The sequence below is a fragment of the Lytechinus variegatus genome, chromosome 4, assembly GCF_018143015.1.
Source record: "Lytechinus variegatus isolate NC3 chromosome 4, Lvar_3.0, whole genome shotgun sequence".
NCBI lineage: Eukaryota > Metazoa > Echinodermata > Echinoidea > Temnopleuroida > Toxopneustidae > Lytechinus > Lytechinus variegatus.
Genome location: NC_054743.1, coordinates 25025878 through 25050737, shown reverse-complemented (window position 1 = coordinate 25050737; position 24860 = coordinate 25025878). Strand labels below are relative to the sequence as shown.

General features: G+C 36.4%; 1 protein-coding gene across 1 annotated transcript; it reads right to left on the bottom strand.

The window, feature by feature from the left end:
- Nucleotides 1–2696: 2696 nt before the first annotated feature.
- On the bottom strand, nt 2697–10526 carry LOC121413680 (betaine--homocysteine S-methyltransferase 1-like). The gene is made up of 7 exons (XM_041606602.1): nt 10403–10526; nt 8601–8791; nt 6639–6833; nt 6052–6163; nt 4961–5163; nt 4001–4082; nt 2697–3188 (listed from the first exon to the last, which is right to left on the bottom strand). Exons 1-7 carry the CDS (start codon nt 10416–10418, stop codon nt 2890–2892), a joined length of 1098 nt encoding a protein of 365 aa, XP_041462536.1. The 5' UTR covers nt 10419–10526; the 3' UTR covers nt 2697–2889.
- Between the last annotated feature and the right edge of the window lie 14334 nt (nt 10527–24860).

Here is a 24860-nt window from a genome sequence, read left to right as displayed (position 1 = left end):
ATGGTAGCTTATTCCAAAGGGAAGGGCGATTGAAGATAAAGCTCGGTCACCATATTTTTTAGAGGTTCGAGGTCCAGGAGTTATCTGCATTGTAGACTATGAACGAAGAGGTCTTGAGGAGGTACTAGAACGTAAGGAAATGAGGTCTGTTAGATATTTTGGGGCTTGGCCATTGAGAATTTTGTAGGTGAGAAGGAGAACTTTGAAAGAGATACGGTGACGTATGCGGAGCCAATGATATCTCTTGAAACTAATCTTTTCATTCTTAAAGGTCAAGTCCACCTCAGAAAAATGTTGATTTGAATCAATAGAGAAAAATCAGACAAGCACAATGCTGAAAATTTCATCAAAATCGGATGTAAAATAAGAAAGTTATGACATTTCAAAGTTTCGCTTATTTTCAACAAAATAGTTATATGAACGAGCCAGTTACATCCAAATGAGAGAGTCGATGATGTCACTCACTCACTATTTCTTTTGTTTTTTATTGTTTGAATTATACAATATTTCAATTTTTATGAATTTAACGATTAGGACCTCCTTGCCTGAAGCACAAAATGTTAAAATAATGGAATTCCACGTGTTCAGGGAGGAATGAAACTTCATTTCACATGACAATGACGAGAAAATAACAATATTTCATATAATAAAATACAAAAGAAATAGTGAGTGAGTGATGTCATCAACTCTCTCATTTGGATGTAACTGGCTCGTTCATATAACTATTTTGTTGAAAATAAGCGAAACTTTTAAATGCCATAACTTTCTTATTTTACATCCGATTTTGATGAAATTTTCAGTGTTATGCTTGGTGAATTTTTTCTCTTTTTAATCAAATCAAGTTTCTGTTGGGGTGGACTTGTCCTTTAAGTTAACACTTATTCGGAAGAGAGAATCAGAAGACGATTATTATACGTGTAGGTCCGAACGTCATACGATTTTTCATTTCATTTATTCTAAAAGAAAACCAGTCAAAATATACAATAATTCTATATGACAAAATTAATGTGCCAAAAATTCCAATAAGATATTGCAAGTATAATAGTTAGGATGATTTAAGAAAAAGAAAACTTATGTACTAAAGTGCAGAGGAAACCTCTAAAATCAATGCTTGTGAATTAGGTTCCCAAACTTAAAGCTTGTGTATAGTTTTGGTAAATCCACCAAAATGCACCTATCACTATTCCAATTCATTGCTAGCTAATATGAATGGATATACCCTATAACAGTTATGATGTGGAGGATATGAAATGAAAATGTGTTTTACAGGATAAATTTTGCGATTTTACATGGAAATTTAACTTGATCGGGTCACCTGATCAAATTAAAATATCTGTGTGTTTTTGTCTTTCAATTAAATCCTATTCCAAATCACGGAATGGGCTGAAACTTTCAAGATATGTTCTTTGTCTGTAACTTTTGGATATCTTATCACTAAATTTATAAGATAAGTGCTTGAATGCCCATTTTTTAAATTTAAAACAAGCATCGCCGAGAGAGGGCGCTATATATCCAAGATTTGAATATTTGAAATTTTCTCAGAGAAGTGCAGTTGGAAAAATATCTAACGGTCTCTACGCTTCAGTAAGACTGTCATATTAGATGATATTCGATTATCAATCACATTATTGACCCTTTACCAAAGCTATACACAGGCTTTAAATTCATCTTATCATAATGAGATTATAAGATAATAGTATATCGTTGTCTGCAATTTACATTTGTTCTTACAGAGTTTTTGGTATGATTCTTTATTCATTTTATAAAAATAATTCGTTATCAGGAAGGAAATTTGAATATGAAATGAAAATTTTTAATAATATAATGAACTTACGAAGCTTAATCATAATCATCATGGACTTGCAAGTCCATGATCATATACATGTACTAATGATGACAGGTCCAATTATGACTTTAAGTCACAGTTCAAGCAATGATGGAATATGCGCGGTTTAACAGTTTAACTACAAATGAAACATAATGCTGAAAATCGTATGTATTTAAAATAGCATTCAGCGATTCACTTAATTTCACCATGGAGCTACATCACGAACATTCCAACATTATTAAGATAGTGTGCAAATGAGGGACGGACGATGCGTGATCGCACTCAATGATTATTTTGTAGCTTTTTATGTAATTTCAAATATATGCAATCGTCCTCTTAAATCGTAAAACATGGATTTTCTCCCACGCCAAATATGGTCTTTATGTAACATATTAATTATTGGCATACCTATCGTTGTAAGTCATTCTGATTCAATGAAATGTTTCTTTATCATAAACTCTACAGAGTTTATTGAAATAAAATAGAAAATAAGAGTGTGATAACATTGGCGCACTATATTTACAAACCATATGTGTGGTGCAGAATGCTGTTATAGCTAAGCAAAGATTTAAAATGTCATAACTTCCCTGTTTTAAGTCTGACTTTTATATCATTTTCAGCAGTCCTTCCTTTGTTTGACTTTTCTGTTTTCTAACTATTTTTGGGAGTGAACTTGACCTTTTTACTTACCAAGAAGCAAATATAATAATAATGATCAAACTCTGTGATATACAAATAAATGTTTTAATTAATTTAAAACATAATACTAGCTTTGTACTCATGTATGGCATATCAATTATAAGTAATAAATTGGTTAACGAGCAGAGATATCTACTTTCATTTGCCTAGAAACGTTAGAACAGAAAATGTGTCTGTATTTTATAGGTTATATGTGATCCGTTAACTACAATGCAATAATGAAAATCAAATATTCAATTTCATTTTTTTTATTCTCCTCGTTCTTCCTCCGTATGTGCTTTTGTAGCTGAAGCTGACTGACCCTTCGAAAAATCACCTTTTCCACTTTTGATGCAATTATCGCTCCCCGAGTGTAGTCTTCTCTATTCCTTTATGACAATGGGTCTAGATGCTGGCAGATCTTGGGTCATTTTGGTGTAGTACGTGTTGACCTTTCCATCTTTTGAACCATAGAATCCATGTTTAGACATGTCTGGTGAAAACTTGGATGCCTCTGTGACCCTACCCAGAGTTTCGGCCATGGTTCGGGTATAGTGAGGCGAGTTTCCGCAGCATAGTCCCAGGTATGGTATTTTGAGTTGGGCGCAACGCTCAGTGAACTTGACGATGTCAGTGCGAGAGCAGAGAAGGCAGTCTAGGTCGGTATAAAAGGCTCGCTGTCCTGTATTATGAAGAAAAGAAAACACAGTATTTGTTCAGTGTAATTCTTTGGAAGTTAATACAGATTTAGTGTCCTTTCAACAATTTGTATAATTTCATTTTAAATGTTCATATTGCAGCCATTTTAACGACATATTCCATGTCTATCATCGCTTTCGATAATTCCAGGCGCTTCGCTTGTATTGTTCACGATTCAGTACTCAGAATTGCAGAAGACCGGGTCGACCAGGTAACGAGGACGCAATGCGTCTCGACCGGCAACACACGGACGCTACGCGTCTCGGAGCGCCGAAATAGTACGTCGAGATTCGACTGAGCCGTTATGGAGCGTTAATTGTGGCCCAGTGTAAAACTGTTGCAGTTGTTGCTTTAGTTAATACCGCGCATAACATTCAGCAGTGAATATCTGCTCCACCTTTTTCCAAAAGTAGTCTAGATCTGGACGTCAGTACTTATTTTTTCGGAAAACCCTACACTCACTCACCACACACAGCCGTGAAAAGACGTTGTGTGTATTCAGTGTGCAGTGAGTGAATGTAGCCTTTGTTGGGTTTTCCGAACAAATAACTTTTAACGTCCAAGGGGGGTTTTCATGAAAGTTGTCAGCACTGACTAAATTGTCCGTGCTGACAATTTCAGTGAAATCCTTTGTTTTGATTGGCTGTGAGGCACTTGCCTCTGACTGTTGCTATGGTAACTGTCGGACAAAGGCAACTTGTCAGTGCTGACAACTTTCATGAAACGCTCCCCAGATCTAGACTATCCAAACCGTAGTGAGTACCAGCAACTGGTATTCATATTCATAGGTCCTACCTGTTGCTGGATCTTTGATGCATGTGAAATTTGGTTCTTCCAAAGTTGTCCTGTATGGCACTGGTAGAGCAGCCAAAGGAGCCTTATGTAAATTGAGAAATTTGATTTATATTGCACTAACTTACATTGAAGTGTTAACAAAGAATAACGTGTTAATTGTAAAGGTATATTCCGGCTCGAAATTACATCGTACCCAATTAATTTTATATTGAATTTTTTTCAGATGTTGTTTGAAGGTTTGCATGGTGGCATGTACAATTACTGATGTGGTTTACGGTACACCATGTGGAGTGTTATAGAAACAGTGGATAGAAGAAGAGAAGAAAAGGATAGGCGAGAAAGTGGAGATTTGAGAGTAGAGTATTCTTTCTTGAAAATAGTCCTGAACAGGACTGTAAACCAGAAGGAATTGATGAGTGAGAACAGCTTGAGTAGTAGAGCTGATGAGGAGATGCTGGCTTGAGTCGGCGGGTAGAGATGATGAGTAGTAGAGAGACTCTGTACTCTGAAATGAGAGATGATGAGTAGTAGAGAGACTCTGAGTAGTAGAGTCTCTCTACTACTCATCATCTCTACCCGCCGACTCAAGCCAGCATCTCCTCATCAGCTCTACTACTCAAGCTGTTCTCACTCATCAATTCCTTCTGGTTTACAGTCCTTTTCAGGACTATTTTCAAGAAAGAATACTCTACTCTCAAATCTCCACTTTCTCGCCTATCCTTTTCTTCTCTTCTTCTGTCCACTGTTTCTATAACACTCCACATGGTGTACCGTAAACCACATCAGCGATTGAATTTTTTGTTGCGACTTGTGAGTATTAATCGAACATTTTTAATCCAAGATTAGCTACAGTAACTTTTACGTCAAACAATCTAACATCACCCAGCCAAAAAACATCCCTAAAAAAATGGAAAAGTGCCTCTTTGCCCCCTCCCTCTCAACCGATATGAACCTGCTTACCCCGATATTAGCCTTTGTTGCACTCTCGAGCAAGGGAAGCATAGACGTTGGTCCCGACATACAGTTAAAGCCAACGACATCGGCACCGGCGGCTACGAGACGTCGAAGGGCTTCGTTGAACTCGACATCGTCAGCGGTCGATATCTTGCCATCTTCGGAATACTTGCTGAAATGCGTTCCCATGGTGATAACTGCTGGTACACCTGGAGTGGAGAGAGAGAGACTAATGAAAAGAAGTGACTATAGTGACCATTTACTACTCCCATCACTCTCTCCCTGCAACTAAAAAAACCCGTATTTTCATTTTGCAACATTTAATTTGCCCTATTGAATTTCTGTTAAAAACAAGTAGCAATAGAAATCAAATAAAACATGCGAAATTAACAAATTTGAAATGGGAGGATGGTCCTTCTCAGCAGTATCTTTCATGGTGATGCTGGTCTAGCAAAGGGTCCTCGTGAAAAATGTCCTTTGATATCTGGCCGATGGGACTTAAAGCTTGTGTATAGTTTTGGTAAATCCACCAAAATGCACCTATCACTATTCCAATTCATTGCTAGCTAATATGAATGGATATGCCCTATAACAGTTATGATGTGGAGGATATGAAATGAAAATGTGTTTTACAGGATAAATTTTGCGATTTTACATGGAAATTTAACTTGATCGGGTCACCCGATCAAATCAAAATATCAGTGTGTTTTTGTCTTTCAATTAAATCCTATTCCAAATCATGGAATGGGCTGAAACTTTCAAGATATGTTCTTTGTCTGTAACTTTTGGATATCTAATCACTAAATTTATAAGATAAGTGCTCGAATGCCCATTTTTTTAATTTAAAACAAGCATCGCCGAGAGAGGGCGCTATATATCCAAGATTTGAATATTTGCAATTTTCTCAGAGAAGTGCAGTTGGAAAAATATCTAACGGTCTCTACGCTTCAGTAAGACTGTCATATTAGATGATATTCGATTATCAATCACATTATTGACCCTTTACCAAACCTATACACAGGCTTTAAAAACAGGCCAAAAATAAATCACAAAATCAAGTATTTACTTTTGAAAGCCCCATTCCTTCTTATACTAACCTTTTCCATACTCCTTTATGGCCTTGGTTGCAAGAATCGCTTCACCTAGGTGACCAAATGTCTCGCCCACAATAAAATCGGCCCCCTCGTCAACCGCCCACTCAACTTGCTCCTGTAAGTTTTCAAGGTTATATTGAAGATGGAGATAGAGAGGGGGGAAGAACAAAAATGAAACAAATTTACATTGGAATTTGTATTCTATAATGAACATTATCAACTGAAAACTATTTTATGTATATCAATTGTTAGAAATATAATCATAATGAAGTTTATTATTATAAAAATTATAATGAAAACCATCATTATCAAAAACTCATTTATGATGGGGAATTGAATAAAACATGTAGAATGAAAATCTTAACCATTCACATGATTAACGCCCATCCCCTCATCCTATCCCAGATGCCCGTGCAATATACAATGGCGTTATAAGAAATTTGCGTCCCAAAGCCAAGCATACCGGTAATGATCCGATGCTATATTAGAACGCAAACTATGCGCTAAATTAAATGAATTAAAACTCTTGGTTTGGGACTCTGTAATTGAAGGCATTTTTTTTGCAACGCCCCATAATGAAATCATCATACCTTGAACATCTGCTTTGTGGTAGCGATCGCCTCCTCGTTGTCAGGTTCATAAACAAACGTATTACTCAGGTCACCGCACATCAAGGCTCCCGTTTCGTCAGCCACCTCTCTTGCCATCTTGAGGGCAATACGGTTCTGTTTCTCGAGCTCGTCCTCCCGCCCGACGAGCTTGAACTTGTTACGATGACCATAGTACTGTATGGATATAAATAATTTATTATGACAGTGGGATATAAAACGATTAGGCCAAAGCATTGTTCATGTTCAAGGTGAAATAATGTACCCTTTTTATTCATGAAAGAAATTTCAGATGTAAATAGTATTAATAGCAATGACAGATGAAGGATTGCATGGACATTAAACATATCCCTAGATAATTGGATGAATTCCTAAATAATCTAACATTATCAAGAAATGAGTGATGGATGAAATAAGTAAATCGTTATTTCGATGACCTAATTTTCCCATGTAAATCCCTTTGCCATTATTTTTAATGTACATATATGTAATTCATTTATAAGGAGGTTGTATAGTTTCATGTATTATTTACCAATGTGTGTATGATAATGTTCTTGAATAATATGCTGCTGTTTGTGTGATAATTATAGGTAGAGGTGTTGTGGCTCAGTGGATAAGTTTCCGGACTGTGAACCACAAGGTCCGGGGTTCAAATCCCACCGCAGCACTAGCGTCCTTTGGCAAGGCGTTTATCTACATTTGCCACTCTCGACCCAGGTGTAGTAAATGGGTACCCGGTAGGAAGAAATTCCTTGAATGCTCGATGCGCCCGATCAGGGTAGCCGTGCTAAAGCCGGGGTAATAGTATGCAGCGCTTAGAAACATATGTATTAAGTGCTATATAAATGTTGCATATTATTATTATTATAATTGTACTGTAAGATCAGCAAGGTGTAACGAAAGGCTACATGCGTCCTTGATAAAAAAAAATTAACGTCTAATGAATATATAAATTTATCATATTGAAAATGAGTAAATAATAGATGATTACTAAACAGATTATTCAAAGTCAAACGGACACAATAAAAAATCAATGAAAGACTGCAGAAACAAATGAATAGAAAAGGTAACTATGACTATATAGTTATAAAGAGATTCAGGTATAAAAAAAACTATATTCATTGTATTCGTTTTCTTTCTATGATCATGATTAGAGGCTTCTGGTAAATCATCAGCGCTTTTGATTATGGGCAAATATACTTAGGCGTTTTGTTAATAAGCATTATAAATTCCTTGATTGTTTGTAATAAGAACAAAATGCAATTGAAAAGCAGAAAAGAATCAATATATACTTCTTCTCCTCCTCCTCCTCCTCCTCTTCATCCTCCTCCTCCTTCTTCTCCTCCTCCTCCTCCTTCTTATTCTTCGTCTTCTTCTTCTGAAAAATACAATGTTCTTACAAACTATCGGATTGTTTTAATCTGCAATGTTGGGTAATGGAACTTTTAGATGAAAATACATATAGTTTTTTATTGTTATGAACTTTGGATCATTTGGCTTGCTTCCAATAGGTGAAAAGCAAATCTTAGGTGGCGTCGCGACAGGGCATATGGGAATAAAACGAGAGAAATGGAAGTAAAATTAAAACGTGATGACTCCTCTATGAAAGGAAAGAAAACCGATAGGGGAAAATATTGAGTAAGGAGAAGTTTGCGCCTTAAAAGGAGAAAGAGCCACGTACAGAGACAACTAAAGGTACAATATAAGGAATGAGAAGAGGATACCCTTCACGGTGTGTCATGGAGAGCTCCTTGAGCTTTCTTTTCAGGCCAATCAGCTGTTTGATTTAATTTTTATGGCGCTAAATTAGAATATCGTGGCACTCGTAGGCTTAATTGATTTCTTGGTATCGAACCCTATCCGAGACCACGACCGAGTCCCCTGTGACTCGCCCGTGAAAATTTTCCCATAACTTCTCAGTTGAGTGCCCCTTTTAAAGTTTACCGTAAATGCTTGGACAACGTCACTTCCTGCGCGCACGAAGTCTTTGTACATCTGACGTACAAGCTCAGGATAGTCCACTACAACTTCAGGGGTGAACGGCCCGGCTTTCAGGTATCCAAGACGTTCAAAGGCAAATATATACCCCTCAGCAACAATGACAGTCTCCCCATCCTTTATCCTTTCCATAAGACCTATGAAAAGATGGACACGATATTACGGAAGGTTTAGATGTTGAACTTATACATTCCTTTTCTCAGAAACTTTAAAACACTACGAAACATTGCGAAAGTTGAAAAAATGAAACCTATTATGTTTAATCAGTTACAAATCAATTTGCAATAAATCATAAGATCAATTTTAAGACATAATAGTGAAAAAGTTTGATCTGAAATCGATCACGTCATGCTAAATCCTTGTCTTCTCCCCTTTTCACATTTTTTCTTCTTTATATATCTTCAATATGTATACATGTATATGATTTGGCCTACTACAATGATAATTATCATCGAAACAACCATCCTGAAATCTTTCAGGAAAAACTGTAAGTTTTCACAATGTCGGGGAGAGGGGAAACTACCCCCTTCCCCCGCTGCATACGTTCATGCTAATTAACAGACTACAAATGTATTCACAGGCCAAATTTAATCAAGTTTACTCACTAAGAACATTTACTGTTTATACGTTCAAGGCTATCATTTATCAAAACGTGTTTGATATAACCTTGCCCGCTCTTATCACAGTGAACAAAGTATATAAGATATAATGACACATTTATGCTGCACCAGTGACTGGATAGAGGTTGCGGGATGGTTTCATAGTGTGGCACTGAGCCGAAAGTGTAGGGGGTGACCATGTCCCCCCCCCCAAAAAAAAAAAAATAAATAAATAAATAATAATAGATAAATGAATAAATAAAAATCAATCACTCAATAAATAAACAAATTAATTAATAATAAAAAAATAAATAAAAAAAATTGAAAAAAAGTAGATAAACAAAGAAATAAATAATTGAATAAAATGAATAAATGAATAATTGAATAAATAGATAAATAAATATAATAAAAATACGATTAAAAAACCCCACATATTTCGGTGGTAATTTTTACATGTTTTTATGTTAATTGACAAACTGAGGGCTGAAACCCCACCCCCCCCCCCCACCTCACCCAAACCATGTACGCGGTCCCTATCGAAAAGGATTAGAGAGTTTAAAAGACTGGCATAAGAATGCTTCCATGGAATAAATGACCTAGAAAAAAAGAAATGGAAGGGGGTTAAGTATGAATTTATATTCCGGGAATTATGTTTATTCCGTCCAAAAAAAATATTAATTTTAAAAAGATAAACCTTTGATCTCTCGCAGCTATTTAAAAATGTTCCCATCTTCGCCATGTTCTGCCCGTTAAAATATTATGACTCTTTATGAATGGATTCTTAGTTATTCAGTAGGGCTATGTGTATTTTGAGGGGGTCTTATAGTGCGTCTTGGATAATACAACTCGAATAGTTTAAATAAGCAAACGCTATATATTAATCTAGCAATATTATAATATGATCAATATTCTAGAGTGTGTTTTGAAATGTAATTAGACTTCTTCAGAATTATGTTATTGATGCTTAATATTAATTTATTAGTCCCCCTAAAAAACATGATAATTTGATGTTAATAATAAAAGTAATAATCACGCACAATGAAATAGTCATCGATATTGCTATTTATTTCCATACACTTCCGATGGATTTTATCACGATGCTAATATTTTTTTTAATCTAATATTTGAAAATATCTGTACAGGTCCTACCTTTAGAATTCGGCATATTGATCTGTCGCTTTGTGTTTCGTCCTTAGAGTGATCAGACTTCGGAACTGCGGAGACTAAACCAGAGTGTCCTTTCCGTACGAACCCAAGCTATTTAAGAAAAGAAATGTTTTCTCCCAGCTTGATGTTAGGTTGAGGTTAAATAAATACTTGAAAATAGAAGCATGTTGGTGTTAAATAGATAATTTGATCTTGACGGAGTACGACACCACCAGTATCGCGGAGGGGGGGGGGCAGCTAACTGCAGTACACATGGTCGTAGTCAGCAGGGGGACGGGGTGTTGCACCCACAAATGTAATAACGCCCACAAATGTAATAACGCCCACAAATGTAATAACACTTTACCCACAAATGTAATAACGCCCACAAATGTAATAACACTTTACCCACAAATGTAATAATTTTTGATCGCCCACAAATGTAATAATGACTTTACCCACAAATGTAATAAATTTGAAGGGATTTTTGGCGAATCCGTTCTAAACTAAAATCCTATAGTAATGCGTTCATATAGCACAAAAGTGCAAAGTCTTTTTTTCAGACCGGGTTAATAAAACATGAAAGTACAAGTCCAAAGTCTTTTTTCCAGAACCGGTTGTTTCAAAAATTATTATATAAATCCAAAGTCTTTTTTCCAGACCCAGTTGTTTAAAAAAATATAATAAAAGTCCAAAGTCTTTTTTTCCAGACCCGGTTGTTTTGAAAATTGTGATATAAGTCCAAAGTCTTTTTTCCAGACCCGGTTGTTTCAAGAATTTTAATAAGTCCAAAGTCTTTTTCCAGACCCAGTTATTTCAAAATGTATAATATAAGTCCAAACTAAGATACGATAATGATATTCCTGTGGAAAAAATGGGAATCGAGCTTAGTCTTTTCTCCAGACCCAGTTAATTAAAACTGGTGGAATTAATGTCTTTGTTGTATACGGTGTATATTGTGAATATGTGCACTAAGAGTAAATTGAGAATCAAGTGTAGTCTTTTCTCCAGACCCGGTTGCCTGTTATTTAAACATTATGAATAACAGTTTAAAAACAGTATAAAGACCCCATAATCTTATTAATGCTGGATATAGCGTAGTCTTTCGGCCCGACCATTTTTTTTCTTTAAAAAAACCCCTAATAGTAAGAATTAAAAAAAAATCAAAGTCTAAGACCAAACAAACCTTCAACCTAAGAACCTGTTTAAAAAGAGGTTTAGAGTGTTGTCTTTATTCCAGACCTAAAACAGTAACGACAAAAAATCTTCTAACATAAGACCTTATATTCTTATTCTCGTGGAATAACACGAGTTTTAAAACGTACTCTTTCCTCCAGACCCGGCTATTAAAAAAAAGTAACTGAAAAACTTCAAATCTAAGACCAAATTTCCAAAGTTTCACCCAGTAAAAATATGTCTTTTTTTTTATAATACTACTACCCCTACAAAACATTGTAATAACGCGTGGGTAAAGCAGACATCCTTTCTCCAGACTTGGTTACTATTTGAAAAATAAAATAGTTTTTACAAATACTCTAAAACGAATACCCAATAATCTAATTACTGTGGAACAACATGAAGACCGATTGTCGAAGATCGACTTTCCTCCAGACACAATTATTTCAGGAATAAAAAATCAATAAAACTCAACCCCCCACAACGAATCTAAGAACCAACAATCCTCCAAATTAAGACCATGCATGTAGAAAAGCACATGTTTAGAGCGTTGTCTTTATTCCAGATCCGGTGATTTAAAAGTGATTTAAACAATCCTAAAAACAAAAGACTCATATTCTTATTCTTGTGGAATAACACGAGTATTATGCTTAGTCTTTCGTCTGGACACGGTTATTTAAAAGAAAGAAATATTGAAAAAAAATGACAGCTGAGACCAATCTTCAAAATTAAACCCACTTAAAATGCTTGGGCTTACAGTGTTGTCTTTACCCCTCACCGATGTATATTATAACTTTTGAAACGACCGGGTCTGAAAAAAAAGACTTTGGACTTGCATTATAATTTTTGAATTAACCGGGTCTGGAAAAAAGACTTTGGACGTATATTATAATTTTGAAAAACCGGGTCTGGAAAAAGACTTGGACTTGTACTGTAATATTTCATTAACCGGGTCTGGAAGAAAGACTTTGAACTTTTGTGATATATGAACGCATTACTATAGGATATTAGTTTAGAACGAATTCGCCAAAAAATCACTTCAAATTTATTACATTTGTGGGTAAAGTGTTATTACATTTGTGGGCGTTATTACATTTGTGGGTAAAGTGTTATTACATTTGTGGGCGATCAAAAATTATTACATTTGTGGGTAAAGTGTTATTACATTTGTGGGCGTTATTACATTTGTGGGTAAAGTGTTATTACATTTGTGGGCGTTATTACATTTGTGGGCGATTATTACATTTGTGGGTGTAACACGGGGTCTCCCATAAATTTTGAAAAATTGCATTTTAGGGCCTCCTGAAAATTTTCAAAACAATTTTATTTTGATATTGGGACCTGAAAGTTTAGTCTTTGCCTTCTTCCATTCCCTTTATTTTAAACTTGTTTTCCTTTTCTTCATTATTCTTTCTTATCCTTTTCGGCTTTCCCTTGAGCGTCAATCCTGCTCTTCCTATCTTTCCCTCTTATTTCTGTAGTTGGCGCCACCAGTGATTGGTGGTGGGCCCTTCGCCTATACTCCCTCGATCCGGCAATGCATTAGTAAGGTTAAATGGGAGGTTTTGAACGGCATCAGCCCTTGTTCTAGACGGATCCGACTCGGCATCATGTCGCACGATATAAAAGTGCTGAGTAAGCTAAGTGGTATGAAATCGGTCTGGAAAAAAGGCCAATATCAGACAAAAACGTGACGAGATGTAAACTAATGATAATGAATTTAATACAGTCTTGCGATTATTGCTAAGTGTTTGTTTTATTTGAATTTGCTCACAATCAAGCTTTCTGTTCATGAAATGTAATCCTAATAATCCATATATGTATATTATAATCCAGGGAATGTATAAGAGATTTGAGATGCTACGTTCCAATTACATCCAAGGTACACATTTCCCCAATCATGTACGCCCTGCCGGGGCACTAGCGTATCTATTATACCATCTATAATAGATGGGGGCTTAATTGGAGGCTATGCACCCCACTAAAAAGATTACAACAAAGAAAAAATATAAGGAAAGGGGCAAGGGTAAAGTATCTATGTAAAAAGTTGTTGTTTGTTAAAGGTAAAAAAAATGTTTGCTCCCTCGCAGCATTTTATGACTTTTGCTCTATACGTCATGGACATCTGGCCCCCTCAAAATATGAGGCCCATTACACTGAGGGGGCTATTTCCAATTCCAAGGGCTGTGCAATATTTCACAGGATGTTCCACTTTCTTGCTTCCCCGCGTCCAGAAAAAAAAATGATCCCTTCGTCAGGGAATGGTATCCTCCGTGTCTTTAAGAAAATGTGACATTAACATTTCTGCATTATTTATTTCAAATAGACAAAGCTTTGTTCTTTTTACCATTTTTGTGATTGAGGCATAAAAGTAAAGAGCGGATATTGAATATTTTGACACGCAATTTTCTCTTTGAAACTCAGATACTGCCAGCCAAATGACTTTTTTGTATCCTTTCTTCAAATTGTTTTTGCTCACTCATGCGTGAATTGGGAATCGTGTATAAGGGCCTTAATTCACGCGTGAATCATAATTGTCATGATGATCGCAATTCGTCTTTAGAATCATCGGACCTTCTACACTCTTGGAGGTCAAGCCTTTCACAAGCAAACATCGTGCCGTTATTTGAGTGAAACTTGACTGGAATTTGCCTCCAGAGTAGAATTGGAATTCGTGATTGTGATTAGCGTTCGTGCCTCTAATCATGTTCTAGTTTGGTTTCACACGTGCTAAAAAAATCGTTATTAGTCTGATTTTTCACTAGAATCATCATTCAAATTACGATTTTTTTCGGTGTGAAAGTGCGGTAAGTCAAAGCGCTATCAAATTCCTTGTCCCTGCTGATATCAAATACTTCGATTCGATTGTTCATGCCGCCTTTCACACGGTAAAAAAATCGTAATGATTCAAGTGAAAAATAAGGCTGATAACGAATATTTAACACGTGTGAAACCAAACTAGAACATGATTAGAATCACGAACGCTAATCACAGTCACGATTACAATGGCAATCATCATTGCAATGATGATTTCAGATTCACGTGTGAAAAGGCCATGGTCACCTGGGTTGATAAAGTTCACTGCTCGTGATATACTCCTCCATGGCCGTAAGCAGAAATTAAATGTTGTGCTGGGAGGGGGGGCAGTACGCCTAAACTTGTTATTGAGAGCTAGGCTTTTGCATTTTGTGATGTGAAACTGAAGAATTTTCATGCATATACCTTTGGTGAATTTTGTGAAAATTTTCAGTAAAGAAAGAGGTAAGTTTCCCAAATTTCTTCGGGGCAAATGCCCCTATAACCACCCCCCCCCCGCTGCGCACGGCCATGTACTCCTTGAGTATTTTAGTGGCATATGACAAGTATGATGTGAAAAAGTGCTGAGTATGCTGGTTTAAAACACACAGATCCGGGAAGAACAAACATAGGCCTAAATATCATTATCAAGTATAGTAGGGCAAGGTGTAGACTAATAAATATAGTCCTTGTGATTTGTTTTTGTGTGGGTAACTGTTCATTGCATTTACATTGGCTCACTATCAAGCTTTTAATGTACCAGCCTCACGATGGCACATATCATCCTCCAAATCGCAATAAATGTGAACTGATGCCCCATCCTAATCATTCCAATGCTTTTTGTTATTATTACTTATTATCATCATTTATGTCATTACTATTGATTTTTAGGATGAATGTTTTTACTTTCATATACGATTTTAAGAAAATAAAAGATGATCCAGAAGGCTGATTGGCCCTTTCTTCTGCCCAAAAATTGCTTTCAGTGGGTGGTGATGACCCCTTTTCGTCATGTGTTTTCAAGTGTCCCCCATGGCCCTCTGGAACAACCATAGCATAAAGATATGTAATGTATTAATATAAGAGGCTAGTTTTCATGTTGTGGAATGTCTATTTATAAATAAATAGTGCAGAATTCATATGGCAAGTAATGATTTGAAAAAACAAATGCCCTTCACTTCTTGAGATTAAGTAATGAAAACGTGAAAAATAAAATGAAGGGACCATACATGTCGTATGGGCAAAATTTCTAAATGGTTGCAAGTGGGCAAAGCGAGCAAGCAAAACAAAACCTTTTTAATAAATGAATCTAATTCGTGATATTAACATATTGAGAAAATTATAATTTCATTCCTTTTCCTTTCCTCTTCTCTCTGTTTGGCGTTGTGAAATGTTCGGGGGGCCCCCCCCCCCCCCCCCCCCCCTTCCCCGCATTTATACGAAGAAATTACTCTACCCATTCTGAAATGCAACCTTTTTCATTCGTTTGCCTATTCAATACAATTATAAATATTTCATTCCTCTTTATCTTTCTTCCTTCTTTCTTTTTCTGTTTTCTAACGGAATCGATACAAATTACTTACGTTACAGACAGAAGTTAATACCATACCTAAAACATCTTTCTTTCATTCTCTTTTTCTTTCTTTATAGATGACCTTTTTCTATTTAGTTTTTCAGATTGGCTCCTGACCCCCCCCCCCACACTCTCTCTCTGTGGACGATCTAAACACTTTGATTTCAAACTGCAAATAAATGCGGTTCTAGCAGAAACTACATGTCTATGTATCACAGCGGAGGGTGATGGTATATATACTTCCAAATTTATTTCAGATGTCCTTTTGTGTGGGTTGTATCCCGACTCTATCCCCTTTAGGAAAATACTTGTGTATTAAAATGATAACACTACCCCCCCCCCCTCCGTCTTTCTGTCTCCCACTTCCACTCTCTACTCCAGTATGATCACAAATACCAACCAAATAAAAACATGTACCACAAATTGCATTTCTTTTCAATTTTACTTGAATGCGTTGACCCCATATAACATTACGTGAAGCAACAGTTTGGGATCTGTCCGTACGCCAGGATCAAATCCATCTCCAACTGTCAACATAACGTCTCATAACTTATTCTCGAAACTCATTACCCAAACGAGCAGAGCGTTTTGAACATTGCAATGTCAAACTCTGCAGAATTTCAAACGTCTTCTTCTGAACGGAAAACGTTTTTGGTTTACGTCATTATGACCTTCCAACACCGCTGCTACAGACCTTCTACTTCAATAGTATTTTTAGACACAAGAAACCATCTTTAACTAGTCACTATACTCACAGAAATATAAGCCTAAAAAGAATTACACATTGACCAACGCGATTACTGACACACATAAGCAAAGTGACGTGCCCTGACAGAGTAGTGTAGTGCTCATCTGCACAAAAGAACGGCCTGGAAAAACAAAACCTGGTCTGGTTGTACCAGTAGAGGGCAGTATAACAAATTTCACAAAAAAGGGCAAGTCTGGTGGATACAGCATTATAAGCATAGAAACATGAGCTAATGGGAGCCCGAGAGTTAACAATATCCCTCCAACACATGATCTTCAATGTGGCTGGCTGTCAATCAAGGGTCCGTGTTTTATAAAACCTCTTACGGTTAAAAGCTACTGAAATCATTCAATTTGATTGGCTGATTGTAAACTTGTTATAGAATTTATGCATTAATGCCATCATTAAGTCTTTATGAAACGGCACCCTGATAAGAAAAAAAAAAAATTTGTCAATGGGCCTGCTTCATCAAAGCCTGTAGATAAGACAGAGTGCAAAGCAAATTAGTCTGGTAACACATGATCCAAAAGGGTGAAAATCATGCCCACCTCATCAACAGATAGTTAATAGTCCACTTATATACTTTTCACACTGCATTTCCTTAACTGCATACTATCCTTAACCCCGGACTATCCTTATCCCCATACTATCCTTTTTGTGTGTTTCACGCTGTCTTTCTTAACCCTATGCTATTTGCTTAGCTGGGGTTAATGCCTTAACCCTATGCTATTTGCTTAGCCGGGGTTAATGCCTTAACCCTATGGTATTTGCTTAGCCGGGGTTAACGCCTTAACCCCGGACTATCGCAGACTCACGAAGATCGATGATTTTGCCACAGAGCATGATTGACATGCAATTAAGACTTCTATGATTGGCTAATGCTTAGCTTTTCTTAGCCCGGTTTTGTTTCACACTGCATTCCTTAACACCGCAATTGTGGTGCTAACAGCGCCAGATAGTACCATACTATTTACCGTGCTAGCCCAGTTTGCTAAAACGCAGTGTGAAACCGAAGTGGGCTAAGCTTAACCCCGGGAAATTGGTGGGGCTAAGGAAAATATGTGCAGTGTGAAAAGCATATTACTAGTAAGCTCTACAGTCTTGTCTGCAGGCTTCTTGATGCTACCTTTCATACAGTAACCGTACCCTTACTGGATAGAGGAAGCAATCATGTACTTGAATTTTGAAGGAGAAATAATTTGGGTCAAGTTCAAACTTCTTTCTTCCACAAAGTATCAAGAACTTGATTTCTGAAGATTCATTTCTAGCCTTATGAGGGAGGAGATAACAATGAAACTTAGATTTTTGATGAAATCTGTCATTCAATTTCCCAATACACTAATTAAGATCTATTATGAAGGATAAAAGTGACCATTCGTTGCGAAATACCAATAAACCAGTTCGTAGTTACTTCATGGACAATTTTGGTCAAATGACGTTTCATTTCTTTCATTATGATAGGCAGATTTCAAAAAAAGATATTACGTAAGCATGCCTTACATAGCAGGATGAAGAAAATGAATAGACCAGGTGACTAGAATAGCACATCAATGAACACTCTATGAAGGTATTTGTCCCATTTCTACTTTGAATGCATATTATAGCATGTTGTACGATGTTCTTGGCAAACTGTGAAATACCAGTCGTTCGTGGGCGCATTGTATTTTTTTAGGGATGTAAATGAAAAACACAATCCAAAAGATTATATGAATAATCGAGACAGTCCTCTGATCATGCGCAGAGTGGAACTACGAACTGGCTTATTGCCAGACCAGGTAGAAGCTTTACCAGAGTTCTCTGTATAGTCCCATGTGCTCTTAATGCTGTGTGTGTGAGTGTGTGACACATTTAATACAATGTACACAGCTACTGCTATACTCTTTCTTCTCATGGTGCATGAGCTTACAGTTTTCAAACATACACGTACAACTACGACCTACAGTTAACTACACACAACTCTGACTGAGATTTTACGATAGGTAGCCTTGCTCCACTTAACAATTTTGTGTATTATCATATTACGGTGGACTGTTGATGGAAATAAACCCAACAGTGAACACTTTATGGTCTTCCATCAAATTATGAAACCGATTGAAATTTCAATCTAATTTCCATTTCAGAAAGCATATATTTGCTTATCTAAAATTCTAATGATAATGATCATCATGTGCTGTATCAAATACTGGCGTAAATCCAAGCAGGTAACCTATTGTTTTTGTTGATTTCTTTTTTGGTGGGGGGTGGGGATAACTATTTTTTCATCCCCCCCTCACATGAATAATAACATCATTGATTTTGCCACTGGTATGAAAAGCAGGATGTTATCATTTGGTTACTTTTCTTAATATATCGTTGCACGCACCACGAACCGTCCTCTCTGCGCACTTCTATGCGAAAGTTACTTTTGCAGAAAACGCAATTAAAGAAAAGGTTTTTTTAACCAGCAATAAGTGCACCAACTAGGAGAGCAAATTATTTACCAGTGTCTTCGTTAAAAAGTTCAGGTTCCAAAGTTTCATCCCGTATCTTAATATTTTCTTGAAGTGAATTATTTACGCTACAGTGGGCATCGTAACAGAGCGGACGGTTCGTGGTGAAATCGCGAAGCGCGATAGCGCACTGTATCTATTCCAGAGAGGACGGTTCGTGGTGCGTACGACGATATCGACGATTAGTGTGCTCCTGGGGAGCATTCCATCTACATCTTGTCCGACAAGTTGTCGGATCTGAAAACTTTCCTTGATTCTAATTGGCTGAGAGACATTGTCACTACGGTCACTTTCGGATAAAACAGGACTTGTCGGATAAAACATCCTTTTATGTAACCCTCCCCAGGAATACATAAGCAGCAAAACAGTGCATATGAGACCAGGGCCCAGTAACACAGGTTAGCAATTACTCGCTATTACCGAAACGGCATATTAAGATCATCGTTGCATGCTGAATTTGCTCAGTTGAATGACTAGGAACCAAACAGTATTGGTCTTTTTCAAATAAGCGATTAATCACTAATCTTTGTGTTACGGGGCCCCAAGAGCTGTAATAAAGATTATGATTGGTTTTCCTGAATTAACCACTTTGTGACCTTATGCCAACAAGATCCTTTATGACTCATTATACATTACAGATTGAACACTGAGGGAACATTTTTTTTTGGGGGGGGGGTCGTGGTTTATCACAAACAAAATGATTGTTGAACTGGATAAAAGAGAAGCAGATTTCTCAATAAGGGATATTTCTGATCATTGAAAAACTATTCATACTCAAAGCATCATTTGGAGTAAATAAAATTGATACCATTTTGCAATGTGCGTAGTTCATTGCTCACATTAACATACATGCACTGGTACTCTCCAGATATTGATTTAAAATCCAATCAAATTATTTTTATTTTTGTGTTTGAACACAATTATTCAAGTTCTATCCAAAGTAATCGATGTTTTCTATGTGTTTTAACACAATCATTCAAACTCTTACCAATGTAAATTATTATTTGTTTTCTATGTGTTTTAACACAAGCTGTATCCAATATTACATGTTGCTTTGAATATAAACACCAGGAGGCCATTTCATAAAGCTGTTCGTAAGTTAAGAGCGACTTTAAGAACGACTGGTGATCCTTTCTTACGCGCTAAACCATCGCCTATGGTGTATACCATTTACCAAAAGAACGGATCACCAGTCGTTCTTAAAGTCGCTCTTAACTTACGAACAGCTTTATGAAACACCAGGCCATAGTTTACATTTGACTATAAACTCTAAATGAAGGTGGGCCATGTTGAACATATTGCCATCTACATACAGTGGTACAGGAGCATGCTGATCAAACAAATGTTAGGAGGGATGAGCCTTTGTGGGTTAATTGAATGTAGTTGCAGTAAACACTGATTTCATGAGAAAGTCTTGGAAACCAAAGTTGGTTGTCAGTAAATTATTGTAGATCAGGATCTGATGGGGGTTTAAAGGGAAAGTTCACCCTGAAGAAAACTTTGTTGTAAAAGTAGCAGAAAAAGTAGTAAAAAATATTGGTGAAGGTTTGAGGAAAATCCGTTAAATAGTAAGAAAGTTATTAGAGTTCAAAATTTTGGATTTGTGACGTCATAAACGAGCAGCTGCCCCATGTGTTATGTTATGTAAAATGTATGAATTTCAAATTTGGTATGGTTCCTGATGACTTAATTTTGTTTTCTTTTCATGATCGGGTGTGAAACGATTTGTCTATTGATATACAAAAGTTACAGTAATAAAACATTTTCAATTTTCTGAGAAAATGACATTTCATTGATTTTTTACCATTCGCTATGTAGGGATGCTGCTCGCATGTGACGTCACAAATCAAATAATTGAAATTCTAATAACTTTTTAATTATTTGATGTATTTTTCTCAAACCTACGGCAATATTTTTTATTATTTTTTCTGCTATTTTTACAATAAACTTTTTGTCAGGGTGAACTTCCCCTTTAATGATGCTGTTCATAAAATATGCAGGACTGGTGACCCTTTCTTGTGCTATATGATATCCCTATGTAATTGAGTTATGACCTAAGAACAGGTTCCAGTTGCGCGTTAAGTTGTCCATAACTTTGCAAAAAACAGCTTTTGAAACGCCAACCTGGTACAGTTACATGCACCAAACTTTGTGAAATCTTGAAATCCAAGTTGAAAAAGATCACAGACACAGATAAGCACCTGTGGGACAGGGTATTATAATTCTATGAAGGAAAAAATCCCAACAATTGGGCGGAATGCCATGTTTATTTTGCTGATTTCTCAGCAATTAAGTAATTTCTTTTCAAATCCTCTGGCACATATCTTTTGTTCATATATGATGCAGTATTTGGTACCCTGGGGTACCAAATAATAATCGGCCATTTTTTTAAATTATTTATTTTATTTTTTGCGCTGTACCCTGGGTTACCAAAAAATGTGTACAAGTATATTTTAATGTTTTGTACAGTTTTTTTTCTTTTTAGTGATGTTATGTAACAATTAATGCATGCAAATGATAACTTTATTCTAGTTTTCATGTTCTGTTCTAATCTTCACTGTTCAATAATGATACCTGTAGTTGTCATTATTGATCTTATGTAAGTTAGCTGTCGAAAAGTATACTTAAATTCTTAAGCATAACAATTTGTTTACTATTATTGGCATTAGATTGTATCAAAGAAAGGAAATAGGCGTTGTTATCATTGTCCCCATTCATTGTCATGATTGTCGCACCGATCGTACGACCGTGATCACCATGACAACAATGTAACTGTACACTATTACAACACGAGATGGCGCTGCACAACGCCGTACACCGGGGTACTACGGTACCCCGGTGTACGGCGTGGTGCATCATATACCGATAATTGGATGGTGATTTTATTGGATTCTGCATTAACTCATTTTGAATGCATTCATTTTCAACAATGGTTCAACCCTCCAATTTCTTTGCCTGACCACAATACTTTGGCACAACTGTCTACATGCAACTGGTGTCTCTGATGTCAAAATAAGGGCAAACTTCTGCCATATACCAAAAAAATGCTTTGTGACGCAATATCAATTGATATGCACTACAGAATTAATATATATTTAATTTGCTCTTTTCTCATGCAAGTTCATGTAAAAAACAATTTTTATTGTCGTTTCAAGATAGCAATGAATGATTCACATGTCAAATGAGAGTAACATTAGATGATTGTGAGACCACTTCCCATTCATAGTTCAACCACAACTCTAAAACAGAGTTCTGAATTAAATCCAAGTTTAGAATACGGGCCACACAGTTCAAGGTAAAAAGTGGTATTCATATTGTTTGCTAATGGAACAAGGCTACCAGATCTGAGAGGTGTTTCCTACATACATGTACCAAACGTGTACAAACATGTTCCCTTTCTTGTGCTACATACTATATGATTAAGTGTGAATGAGGCTCATTCACCGAGTGCTGATTTAGTGTGAGTACACTACAGAAAATAGGGTGTGTTCATATGTGATGCTTCATTTACCATAGCTTGCTGAACTTCTAGATATAGGGTAACATACAACATTTATCTTCACAAAAAAGTGTTCATAGAATTCTTGGTTGCATTATTCACGACATACAGTATGGACAGAAATTATACCCACATGTGGATACACAGATTAAAAGTTGTTTTCACATGTAGTCCAGATTAAAAGTCATGTTCCCATGTGGCAGAGCTCCAATTCAGTATACTACTAGCAATGCTGCTGTAATATAGATTGTAGTGTTAAGTCAAAAGTAGGATATTGGTGCCAGAGACACATAATATTTCCTTTCTCATATTCAGCAGAAGATTCAACTGTTTAATGTTTTAACAGGAAATTGTTCCTCCTTGTTTTAAGGAATCATAAGCAAAAACAGCATGATCAATTCCAAAATTTGGTTGGGATGGTTAAAAAAAAACTATTGTAAATTTTGAATCCATATCATTATTATGGCTGATGATCGCCAGACAACTAGCACACAAAGACAAAGGGTTATGATATCTTGAACTGCACATCACAGCAACAATGAGGAGGCTGTATTAGCATTTCATTGACAGAAAACAAAGGAGGGTGAGGGGCAGAAGAGCAGAGTGGGGTAAGGATGATGATGATCTACTGGTCTTTAAATATAATGGATTTAGGAGGATAAAATTCTGTTCCAAAAACACATTTTTGGAGCCATTTGAGCAGTGGAAGTGAAGCTGAAACATAAAATGAAAACTTGATTTGTATACAAGCAGAGTCATTACATCTTTACTGATACCAAAAATGCTGTCCTGACGAATCGTTCTGAAAATTCAAATACCTTCAAGCAAACTTAAAAACTGTCTGCTGTCTTAGGGAAATTCAATGAGAAATATAATTCTAAAATATGTAAAATTGCAATCCAAATAAACAAATTGAAATATTTGATCAAGGCTTATGCCCGGAGACTGAAATTGGATTACGGACAACAAATCTTTGAGTTGCTTGGATCAGTGACAACAGTGGTTTTAATAGTGAATCCGTGATTTGGTGGTTGAAAATAGGCTGGTACGAATATCAAGCCCACAAATTGCTCCTACGGGGGAATTGCTCCTCATATTGTATCGCCCCCTGGGCCATTTCATAGCATCCTCTTAACATATCCTCCACCAATACCTGGGGCACTTTTCATAAAAAATTTATATGACAATTTCTCCATGAAAATGAAAATTTGCTGTATCCTTCAATCTGACTGGTTGATAGTATGCTTGCTATAGTTATTATAAAAAAAGTCTTTACGAAACGATACCCAAGTTTTGATGAAGCTCAATGCCAGAAGAGCATTCATTCTTTTATACAAGAACTATGGTCATGTCACAGAAAAAGAGTTGTGACAGAATAAATCGACCTCAGCTATGGTAATCCAATGTCATAATTTACTTTTCTAAAATGTTCACTATGTCCCTTTGCGATTACTGCAGAGCTGCCAAGTTGTATTTTGCATTTTCAGTATTCTTATCCCCCAAAATCAGTATTTTGAACAAAAAATCCGTATTTTTACCATGAGATAAATATGCATGCATAATGGCAAAGTTCGATCACTTCTTACATTATTTTGCGCCACACACCGTCGCACACGAGACCGAAAGCTTCAGTCTAGATTTTGGTTGTTCCGCTGAACTGCGTTGGCTGACTCACCAATACATAGACTGAAAAATTTGGAGGCCCGTACGTACAGACAACGTATTAGCAGTAACGTTAGATCTAACATTCGACGGAAACCTGTTTTTTCTGATCGTTTTTTGCACATAAAATCATAAAATATCACATTATGAAAAAGAAATTGCATCCATATTTACGGAAAAATGTATGAAATTCAGAAATATCGTACCTTAGACCGCAGTTACGGCTAATTCGTTTCAAATCATGATCGAAACATCGTCATCTTCGATCCTTCCGTCGGTCAACGTAAGTTGCCATCTTGGATGACGTCATCATCCTTACAGACGTATTTACCAGTCGCAAAATTTCGCGATTTGAGCCGCTGCTTTGCGCTTGTAAACTACGTGCGTGCGCTCGGAACTTGTCACCCGCATTGATTCGCCAGGATATCGAAAATTCTAATCGGAAAGCCTTGATGAAAGCATAACTCATTGAACGTAGAGGGCAGCAACACACGGAATACCTTTTTTTCTCTAATTTG

Excerpts from the sequence above, each read along its gene's own strand:
- LOC121413680 (XM_041606602.1), bottom strand. Across the intron at positions 6,834-8,600 it reads ACGTTGTCCAAGCATTTACG|TACTATGGTCATCGTAACAA; the intron begins GTAAACTTTAAA and ends ATATCCATACAG. Across the intron at positions 3,189-4,000 it reads CATCAAAGATCCAGCAACAG|GACAGCGAGCCTTTTATACC; the intron begins GTAGGACCTATG and ends TTCATAATACAG.